The sequence below is a fragment of the Malaya genurostris genome, chromosome 2 (genome assembly GCF_030247185.1).
Source record: "Malaya genurostris strain Urasoe2022 chromosome 2, Malgen_1.1, whole genome shotgun sequence".
Taxonomy (NCBI): Eukaryota; Metazoa; Arthropoda; class Insecta; order Diptera; family Culicidae; genus Malaya; species Malaya genurostris.
In genome coordinates, this window is record NC_080571.1 from 23,901,972 (window position 1) to 23,914,055 (window position 12,084).

General features: G+C 36.1%; 1 protein-coding gene across 4 annotated transcripts in view; it reads right to left on the reverse strand.

The window, feature by feature from the left end:
- Nucleotides 1-12,084, reverse strand: part of LOC131430220 (adenylate cyclase type 6) — a 387,241-nt gene that overhangs the window by 227,306 nt on the left and 147,851 nt on the right. For all 4 annotated transcript variants that reach the window (XM_058594974.1, XM_058594977.1, XM_058594975.1 and 1 more), the window contains one exon: nucleotides 4,167-4,394. In XM_058594974.1, the coding sequence (XP_058450957.1) occupies nucleotides 4,167-4,394 (228 nt within the window). The remainder of the gene's footprint in view (nucleotides 1-4,166; nucleotides 4,395-12,084) is intronic.

Here is a 12,084-nt window from a genome sequence, read left to right on the forward strand (position 1 = left end):
AGAGTGTCCACAATTCAAATTTGAACGTTGTGAGCTCTATTGAAAATGAAGTCTCACTGAAATATGATCATATTTCAACCCAAGTGTTATCACAAGATGACATTATTGAGACGAATTTTGATGAAATTAAATCAATTATTAGGAAACCTAAAACATGGAGGCTCCTGGTAATGATAGAATTTTTAATATTCTTATTAAAAATCTTCCCGATGTTGCCTTGAGACTCCTGGTTAAAATTTTCAACAAGTGTTTTTCATTAGCTTACTTCCCAAAAAGATGGAAAAACGCTAAAGTAATTCCTATCCTAAAACCTGATAAAAATCCAACAGAAACATCAAGTTATCGACCAATTAGCTTACTTTCTTCAATCAGTAAACTTTTTGAAAAAATTATCTTGTTGAGAATGATGTCTCATATAAATGAGAATTCAATTTTTTTACCAGAGCAGTTTGGATTTCGTCATGAATATTCAACTACTCATCAACTTGTCAGAGTAACGAACATGATAAAAGCAAATAAATCTTCTGGGTTATCCACTGGAGTTGCTCTTCTAGACATGGAAAAAGCATTCGACAGTGTTTGGCACAAAGGTTTAATAGCAAAAATGTCTGATTTCCAGTTTCCTATTTATTTGATCAAAATGATTCAAAATTATTTAATTGATCGTACTCTTCAGGTTAGCTATCAGAATTGTAAATCTGAATTGCTACCCGTACGAGCCGGTGTTCCGCAGGGTTCGAGTGTAGCTCCAATCTTGTATAATATTTTCACTTCTGATCTTCCAAATCTACCCGTTGGTTGTCAGAAATCGCTATTCTGTGACGACACAAGTCTGTTAGCCACAGGTAGAAATCTAAGAGTGATCTGCAGTCGCCTACAAAGAAGTTTAAATATTTTCAGTGATTATCTGTCAAAATGGAAAATTAAACCAAATGCAGCAAAAACGCAATTACTTATCTTTCCTCATAATCCAAGAGCTTCTTTTCTTAAACCAAACAATAATCATATTCTCAAATTGAATGGCTTGGAATTGACATGGTCTGATCAAGCTAAATACTTAGGTTTAACGTATGGCAAAAAAAACTCACTTTCAAGGATCAATGAATTTTTCAATCACGACCCGCACGCGCGGTGTGTACCGCAGCGCAACTCGCTCGGATACGGGCCTAACTTGTCGACACATGTCGCGCCACTGATCAAATTCTACATTGGAAAGTTTATTGTTAGAAACATTACAGTTGAAATCGTGGTGTAAAAATGAATTCGAAAATCATAAACATTCGTTGCACCAAGTTTCTTCTTCTCCAAAAATTCGATTTTTCTCCAGCGTATGATGTTTTGTGTGCATCATGTAAAATTGTTTAACTTTAATTATTATTTCAGGGGAAAATTGTTTCTCTGTAAATATGAATATTCATGATTTTTTTATAATTACATCAAAAGTTTGATAAAACAATTAGTTTTTTTTTACGGAATCGCAATAAGCATAATCATTTTTTCCCCACAAGATTCCCTACTTTTGTATCAAAATATCTTGATGTGTTCATCGTATGCGCTTTCTTACGAATACTCCAGTTTTTTTCGGCAAAACAGTTAAAATTCTCATTCCTTCCGATTTAGTTGCACTTTCAGCATGAAGTTTTTTTTTTCAATTCGGTAAGATAACCGGAAGGCAAATATAATTCATTCTAAAAAGACAATCGAATTTTTAAAATTTGAGAAATGCAATGTTACAATGTAAGTAAATGTAAGAATTATTTCTGTATAGTCGCTGAATATAGACATATTTTGAGAGGATTCAGAATCTGTGCTCACTATTGCATCAGTAAGGAGTGTATCGAAAATAAGCTATCCACAAATTTTTCTTTCAAATTATGATAAAAAAACGATATTTTATTCAAACTAAAAATTGATCCTTTATTGTACGAGATTAAACTTGAGTATAATGAAAACCGGATGAAATTTAGGTTATTCCTTCACCAATTTTCGAACTTTTGATCGAACGCTCTTTTTCAAGTTCCGGACAAGTGTTGCATCGCATGTTTTGGACGCTTGACCCCAAATTTTTTCGAACTCCTGCATGTTCCTAGCTCCCTAACCAGTCTTCTTGAAGACCCTCTTCACGATTGCCCAGTAACGTTCGATGGGTCGAAGCTGAGGACAATTTGGTGGATTGATATTTTGCTCAACGAAATTTATACCTTTTTCCGCAAGCCAATTGAGAGTGCTTTTGGCATAGTGAGCCGACGCTAAATCCGGTCAAAATAGTGGAGGTGTACTATACTTCTTATATAAAGGCAGCAATCTCTTCTGGAGACACTCAGATCGATAGATTTCTGCATTTATAGTTCCGATAGTGTAAAAAACCACAGGAACAAATTGCTTGCCATACCAGTACCTTTGGACCGAATTTCTCTACTTGAATCGATCTGTCCGCATCGCTCACATCCTTTACATAAGCCTCATCGTTCATCAAATTGCACGCATCCGGACACTGCAAAAGACGCAAATTCAATTTCCGGGCCCTTGGTGCTGCTCACTTCTTCTGTTCGAAACTTCATTTCCAGATTTTCTACTTTTTGTAGGTCTTCAGGTGATTCCACTTCTTGTTACGCTGGATCATTCCAAGACTCGTTCCTGCTTTTTTGGCCAAATCACGCATTGACATTGATTTGTTCTTCATGATTAGAGATACCACTTTCTGGTCCAGTTTCGGGTTGGAAGAACTGGGTTTTCTGCCTCTTCCTGGTAGCTCATCCAAAAAGCAGTGTTCCCCGAACTTATTAATGATGGTTTTAACACTGACATGATGAATTCCAAACCGCTTCGCCAATTTTTGCATAGTAATACCCTTCTCACTTAGCCATGTGTCCAGAATTTTAATTTTCACTTCCTTTTCAACACGCGACATTTTGAAAACACAGAATTTCAACCGAACGAACAAGTCAACAAACGAAAGCTGACAGCCAAACGCACAGCATGCTGTGATCTGAGCATAAAAAACCATCACAAATCCATGCGTACAACATAAATGTATGTGGATAGCTTATTTTCGACACACTCCTTAAGATTTCGTGGCAACTAAACCTGTATGATGATCGCTGTTGCGGCAAGTTTCCTCAGTGAATTTTAACGACCTGCGCTTTTATTCATCGGATAACATACTTCTTTACCTGCACCGAGTTTAGTTCAAAACAATTCCTGGAATTTGCGAGCAAATCACGTTGCATACAAAACATTCCTCTGGATTTATCACGTTGGTGTCGGAAAGACGAAGAAAACGAAAAACGATTCGGATGTAATTTGCAAAGTAAATCTACTCTCGTTTGTAACGATAGAACTACCTCGACTAAGGGATGGTTTCCACTTCTGCTTCCACTGCAATAAACGTGCATCATTCCGAAGTGCAGCACCTTCTTTTGTCACCGGAGAAGAAACTGCTGGCTCGGCTAAACAGCTGTAGTCAGGTGCAGCCCGGATGCACGCCGGTGGAAAGATTTCTATCGGGTTGAATTGAAACCGGTAGGAAATGAAACTAACCTCAAAATAGATTCAGCCTGGGCTCAGCCGCCGTAATGCCATCAACCCGTTTAGCACAGGTAATTGCGTTTAGTAGTATGCAAGTTTCGATTAAAAGGATCCTAATGGGACTGTGTCAATGTGATTTGTCTTGTGTCTTGATGATGCTGATTATAGTGCAATCCGAGACAAGAATAATCACTTCCTGCTCTGTGTTGTTGTTTCGTAATGAGAGTTTTCAGGAGCAATTTACTGTCATCATCACAAAAGTCCAAAGTCATGTCACGGCTGTTACTTAGCAACGCATTGGTTTGTTTGTTTTTCGATTCCATAAATAGAACTCAATCGTGAGCATCGAACTTATCAGAAAACGACGTAATTCCCGCAGCAAAATATTGCATTCGTTTCCCCGCCCCTTAATCGGTCAATCACCCTGTCGATTCCCAGAAATCATTCATCAATTTTCCACCAATCAATGAACCCTCCAGTCGATAATCCCCATGAAACCACCAAACGCAACCCCCACTTAAATCGCAGACTGGTCTTCCCTCCCGTTATTATCTTTGACCGCAATCGTTGCCTGAGTGGTTCCCCCATTCCGAGTCAACACCCGAGAATAACATCGCAAAAAATAAAACAGTACTCACCGCAATCAAACTGCTGCTGATCGATTCCGGACCACGGCCGGAGCTTTTGAAATGCTCAATCACCTCCCACTTGGGCTTTTTGGGAGAATTGACCTCGTGTACCACCGGCATCGAATGGGCGGGGGAAGCACTTTCCAGCTCCAGGGTCACGCTGGTCTGGTCCGGCGGAGTTTGCCGCAGCGAGGAACAGCGGCGGGCGAATTTGTTCTTTCGCAGGTTCGCGAAGTCCTGGGGAAGAGATAAAAGAATGGTAATTTGATTAATCCGAGAGAACTTTTGAATAGATATTCGAAGGAGGTGTGAGAAAACAAAAGAACAGAAGATCAGAAGAACACAAGAACAGAAGAACAGAACGAACAGAACGAACAGAACGAACAGAACGAACAGAACGAACAGAACGAACAGAACGAACAAAACGAACAAAACGAACAGAACGAACAGAACGAACAGAACGAACAGAACGAACAGAACGAACAGAACGAACAGAACGAACAGAACGAACAGAACGAACAGAACGAACAGAACGAACAGAACGAACAGAACGAACAGAACGAACAGAACGAACAGAACGAACAGAACGAACAGAACGAACAGAACGAACAGAACGAACAGAACGAACAGAACGAACAGAACGAACAGAACGAACAGAACGAACAGAACGAACAGAACGAACAGAACGAACAGAACGAACAGAACGAACAGAACGAACAGAACGAACAGAACGAACAGAACGAACAGAACGAACAGAACGAACAGAACGAACAGAACGAACAGAACGAACAGAACGAACAGAACGAACAGAACGAACAGAACGAGTAGAACGATCAAAAGAACGGAAAAACTATCCGAAAAAAACGTATAGAAAAGCTAAATAACAGACAATTTTAGTTATTTTTTGAGGAAATTTTAGCAACATTTTTTCCAAATTTTATAACATTTGTGAGTTTCTTCGACAAATTCCGAACATTTTCAAGATATTTTACATAGGATTTTTTTAGAAATGTTTTAGGCAATCTTTTAAGAGGTTGGGGAATGTATTTAAGAAACTCAGAGAGGTGTTTTAAGGCACCCTGGAAATACTCTTCACACGATTTTAAATCATTCATGGAACGTATTTGAAACATTCTAGAAACATAGTTGAGACATTTTTGCTTCATTTTAGAAACATTATTGAGACAGCTTCAAACCCTGCGTTAGGCTTTTTGTGATACCTTTAAAATTTTGTTTCATTTCCTGAGACCATTTTGATACGTATTTGAAACATGTTAGCGATATGTTTTTAATAGTCCGATACGATTTTGAAACATATTTGATGCATTATTAAAACAAACTGGAGATAATTTTATATTTTTAAGAGGTTTTCCAGGTCTTTATGAAGTAGTTTTGATACATATTTAGGGACATTTATTTGAGACTTCTGAATCGTTCCGAAAACTTTTTAAGACTATTTTTCAAAAAATCATTTTCGAAACTGTTTTAAAACGCTTTGAAAGAATTTCTGCAAGTGTTTTACTTGACATAATAAGACATATTGACAAGACATTTTGAATGTTAATGAGACAATGCTAACATTCCTAATAATCTTTTAAGAATTATAATCAAAGAGCGGCTCAGAATCGAACGCTCTTTCGTAAGAGCCGGGCCGGTTCAATTGAACGGCTCATTCGCTCTTTCTCAAAAAAAAAATTCAATGTGCAGAAGCCGTTTCGAGAGAGTGAGTGTGAGAACCATGGGAACACACGAGCGACATGGGCGATATAACCACAAACGAATTTCCAGACATGACAGTCACGATCTTAATTTGGCGCACATCTACGGTCCTCAGTGAAACTGGCACCAATGGTGGCACTGCTGAGTTCCCATCATACATTCATAATGCAAATGTCAAACCGTGAGAACCCTTTCGATTCGGTAGCTCATTTGTATTTATTGAGATTTTATGGCACACTTTGGTTTAAATGATAACAATGCAATTAATCTCGCGCTCCACCAAGCGGTGAGTGCGGTCATTTCAGAAGGTATCGGGAACGAACCACATTTTGTAAAAATATTTATAAGCACGTACATGTTTTTATTATTTATCTTTGATATAACGTTGTGTTTCACAACAAGAGGCGTACGTGTGCGAGGATGATGATTGCAAGTTTATCTGTCAAAATGTAAAGGAGAACAAATTTCCACTTGTAAAATCAATTATATTTTATTTCAAAGTAAGGATTAATATTTTATTTTGTTAACCATTTTCAAATCATTTTTTTCGTTCGGTACATTATCAACTGTCACCAAAAGGACCGTACTGAATCGCAAACTTAACCAAATACGCAATATTGTGATTAAACATAGCCTTTTAAAACCCTTTTGATGTATTTCTCTAGCGTTCAAAAAACTCCAACCGAACCGAAACATATTCCGGATCTCGACATTGGTCTACATATTATCTTATAAAACCAAACGTGACTAGACGAAACAAAAGAAAATTGATTTGTCGTGCATTTTCAAAGCAGTACCTACAGATCTGGCATCTCTGCTAACCAAACATGTCAAATTTGAGCGACGGCTCGGAACTTCGTAGCTTGGCTAACTTTTAATGCTGAGAACCATGAGAGTCGCGGTTCAATTTTCAAGAGCCGTGTTTCGTTCGCTCATTAAATTTTTTACCGTCATTAGGTTTTTTATCGACACTGCTAACCTCAATCGGATGAACACATTTTGACAGTTCAGCGGTACTGTTTGTAAACAGATTTTTTGTTTGTCTGTTGTTCACGGTCCATATCGCCTAAATAGAATTTCAAAACATTTCTTAACGATTCGATACGGTTCGTTTCAGAGATTTATTAAACAAAAGTGGCTAGTTCCGAAGTGTACATATGATTGTTTGAAATATGCTGCTCGAAATTTCTAAGCTTGTTCGTAAACAGTACCGCTGAGCTGTCAAGGACGAATGCTTGTACCTGTTTCCCAAAAACAACTTTTTTCTGTGAGTTTTCACATTCATGAATTTCGTTATGGCGTTTTTACGTCGAACCACCTAAAAATTAATAAATCATTGTCCCGAATGTTTCTAGAACATCTCAAAAAAATCTTGCAAGTGTCCAAAAAAAATGCCTAAAACTGTTCTAAATCGGTTTAAATGTTTCAAAACGTCTCAGAACGAATTAGAAAGTATCCAAAAAAATTTCTAAAGCGGTCAACAATTCTCCCAGGGTCTAAAAAATGTCCTACAAATGGCTGAAAATGACTTCAAAAAACGTACCAATCTTATTTCAAAATCGCCTCGAAAATAACCCGAAAATTTCTCAAAAAATTTTAAAATAAGTTTTGAGTTTCAAAAATTTTTGAAAAAAATAAAAGGGTGGGTAGTGTTAGAGACATAACCGGATGACGTGAATACGAATAAAATTAATAGTTCAATATTTCTTTACGTATAGTCTTAGTCACGTCAATGCAGAGCAGTTCAAATTGAACTGCTTGAAGCAACACTCGGCAGTTCAATTTGAACCGCTAAGCAGACATTAAGTTTACGCTATTTGCGAAATACTTTATTATGTTACAACGAAGTGCAATGCCTAATCTGACGTGCTGGAAGATTTCCTCGTTCTGAATTCTGGGACTGGACATCTGGAACCGAATTTTGAAGCCGGATACTAGAACTGAAACCTGAAAACCTGAAACTCAATCGATGCTAGATTCTGGAACTGAATTCTGAACCTGAACTCGGGAACTGAATTCCGGAACTGAGTCCTAGCACTGAACTCTGGACTTGGATTCTGGTCTGTAGCTAAGTATTAGTTATAGAATTCCGGTCCAAAATTCAGTTTTCAAATTTGAATCCAGAATTCAGCTCAGAAATTCAGTCCTAGAATCCAGATCCGGAATTTCGTTCGAATATTTTTAGAATCAAGTTCCTGATTTCAGTTAGACTTCCAGAATTTTGGGAATTTATTTTTGGAACCAAATTCTAGGGCTGCAACTGAATTCCGAACCTGGATTTCGGAATGCACTGAATTCTGTAAATACAACTAAATTTTGGTTCTGAATTCTCATTCTGGATTTAGGTATGAAGTTCCATAACTCCATGTTAGGAACTCAGTCTCTGAAACTGAATCAGAAATCCGAACAGGAATATTATAACTCAATGCTGATCTGAACGTCAATTTCAGTTCCAGAATTCAGTCCAAAATTAATTTCCGAAATTCAGTTCCAAAGTCAAGATTTTGGCTTTCAAACAAGTGCTGAACTCTGAAGTAACTCGATTCTGACCTTGGACTTCAAATTTTTACCTTCCTTGCTTATCAAACACTCTGAAAAAAAAATAATTTTGAGTTATATTTAGTTATCTCATACAACTGAAAATTGTATCATAAATATCTGATAATGTGAAGAGAAATTTGTTGTTGATACGTTTAATAGATCAAGAGATAAATTGAGAAAAGGCGCCTCATAGTAAAGTAAGACGTATTCACGGCAACAATCCGAAATGTTATCTCACAATCAAATGAAAATTGCCTCTAAAATGTCTAAAAATACCTTCAATCTATTCTAATGTTTTTTCAAAATATATTTTATGTCTGTCTCGATGGTGTTCCAAAAAGATTTTAAAAATAATCACAACATCACGAAACCGCTAAAAACTCTCCCACATTCGCCAGAAAGATGTTCCAAAAACATCTCTTGCCCTAAAATGTGTTCAAACAGTCACGAAAATATCCCGATTTTTGGCAAATAACGAAAAAAAAATGTTCTTAAACTGAACCAAAAGTGTCTCAATACGATTCAGAGGGTACTCTTAAAAACCTTTGCAAGACGTTCCCATTACCATTCAATGCTCAGAAACGTTTCCAAAATAAACTAAAAATGTATCAAAACAGATTAAAAATGACTGAATAGCTTTTGAAATATGGTGCAAAACCGTCTCAAAAATAACTTGAAGAGTACTTAAAAAGCTCAAATTGTGTTAAAGAATGAATAGGTGTTCCAGAATTGTCAGAAAAATGTTTTCAATTTGTCTCTAAGTTGACTCAAAAATATTTCAAAAATATGATTTAAAATTGTCTCGAAAATGTTCCACAAACTTTTCGTTCCAAAATTGATTAAAAAATTGCTCAAATTTCTCAAAGCGATCGAAAAAGTTGTCTGTAAATTTTTTCTGCAATGTTTCAATTTGGAAACATCTCAGAAATGTCTACAACTGAAAAGTATTCAGAAAGTTGTCAGAAATTTGTTATCAAAACGTTTCAATACTCAAACTCGTTTCGAAAATATCCAACAAATGGTTCAAAAATGCCCTGTAGATTGTTGGGTTGGGTTGTTCGAGCTGTTGATGTAGAACAAGGCTACGAAAAATTCGAATGAATGAAAATTTCTAGATAATTGTATATCGAGCGTCACAAGGCCAACCTTTCAGTTTTTGAGTAAAAGTTCGAAAGACACCGGACACGTGAACCAATAAAATGCACTGTTGGCCATAATTTACAATTGTTTCGTATATGGCGAAATTATATCAGCAAACAAAATGTATGCTATTATATTTGTTCATAGTGCACGGGATTTGGTATTTTCAACCACCTTGCACCAAATTTTCATTCATGTTTTGTTTGTGTACAATTATTTTGTGCAATAGAAATTGGAAGCTAAACTTGAGCATTTATGTCTGAGGCCAGTAGGTCGCGTATAAGTTTTGAATCAACCACGTGTCTCGCTCTGCGTATTACATTTCTCTCCATGCTCTCTCGCAAATGTGCAGAATTACTCTCGATGGGCCAGGTGGCCAGAAAACATTTGATATTTTCGGTTACAAGTTTGACTACATCAATCGGTCGAATGGGATTGACATATATAAGCATATATGCTACCGCTTGTTTGGCAGCCTTGCTGAGCCGATTTATTTCTCTCTCATGTTTCGTTACTTTACCAGGAAACAAGAGCAGAAAAAATGGTGCGTCTATAGAAATCGACTTATCTTCACAAAAATAACATTCACTTCATTTTTATCGTGACAACACCCATGTTTTTATGCACTAATCGCCTCTAAATTAAATTATCTAGACATAGTCAAGATAGATTTTTGACCCATGCTTTTAAAGGCGAGATATTCAATGAACAAGTTGAAAGACGGCGTTTTCAGCTATGCAATTCTTCCTTTAGAAAAAACCTATTTTAATCCACCTAGTGGTGTAATGATGCCTTTCTCATATTACTCATTACATCATAAACATAACCTTGAAATTCTCAAAAACAACTGTTTATTGAATAGAAATAGGATAATTTGTCCGGATCTAATCTCACAAACTCTATAAATCCTGTTTGACCTGTAGTTCCGGAACCGAAAGTTGTATCCACAAGAAATTAAGGAATTCCGTATGAAACTGTAAGACTTTTCTTTTGAACCTATAAGTTTGTGAAAATCGAGTTGGCCATCTCCAAGAAAAGCGAGTGAGATCCTTTTTTCAGTTTTGATCACACTTTTCCAATTCTTCCGAAACCGGATTCAAATAAACGGAATAGCCGAAGTTGGTTCGTTAATTACCAACAAATATAAACTACAAATTGGAACAGTTTTGAACAGTTTTGAATTCAATACATTCCGAAATAGAATTTGTGATATTTAAATTTTGATATTTTATCGATTATAATTGATGTCGTTTAGGATAGCAGAAAATTGAAGATATATGTTTTTGTTCTTATTTGCTTGTGAAACAAAAATCAAGCATTTTTTTTTTAATTTTGGTTGGTTTCTTTTGCCATGGGTTAGTATATGAAATTCATATAATTTTACGTTCTATTTCTTATTGTACAAAGCCATTGACATAATTTAAAATTTTTGTGATGTCACAAAATTTATTTTAATAATAAAAAACAAATTCTACGTCTCTTTGAAACAGCTGAAATCAACACGGATTCCAATATTTTCACTTCGATTTGCAGAAACGTTGGAACGCCATGTATATCAGAATTTTTTCTCTACCGATTTTTTGAAATTGACGGAAAACCTAAAACAAAAAAAAACTTTTTTAATCCACCTAGTGGTTTAATGATGCCTTTCTCATATCAATCAAACTATCATATATAATACTGTGGTATTCTTCAAAATTATTTTTCTTCGATTCTTAAAAGAATAATCGAAATAGATTTGTTTGATCGTCTACTGATAAAAACTATCAATTGGAAAAGATTTGAGGTCGAATTAGAAAACTTTTTACGGTTTTTCGCTCTTTTCAGTGATGGTATAAAATGTTTAATACACTTTACCCTATATTTCCGGATCCGGATGAAATTCAGGAATTACGTATGGGACCACAGGACCTTTCATTTGAACCTAAGCTGGTAAAAATCGGCCGCGCCATCTATGAGAAAAGTTAGAACACATATTTTCATTTTTTTGCACATTTTACCCCATAAAGTTAGTGCAAAAAACGTTACATACACACATACGCATACACACACACACACACACACACACACACAGACATTTTGCGTACTCGACGAACTGAGTCGAATGGTATATGACACTCGGCCCTCCGGGCCTCGGTTCAGACGTCGGTTTTCACAGTGATTGCATAACCTTTCTACACACTGAATTCTTATTTTGATGTTCGGTAATTTTTTTACAGTTTTAATCTGTAAAAGAAAATTTTAGCAGAAAAAATCGTGAAATAATTCCATTTTACCGACATCAGTAAAATATGCACGAGTTGTCAGTAATTCCATGATAATTTTGCTGAAAATTTGTTTTTTGTTTTACTGACGTATGTTGTAAACATTGAAATGTCATCACGTCTAAGTAATTCCGTACAAAAATCACCGATTCTCAGTGGTTAATGAATAAACACCGAAAAAATATGTAAACAGTGCTGAGCTTTAGTAATTTTCACTGAACGCTTTCGGAGAAAATAAAGCCTGTCAAAAGTGTCGCCATTTT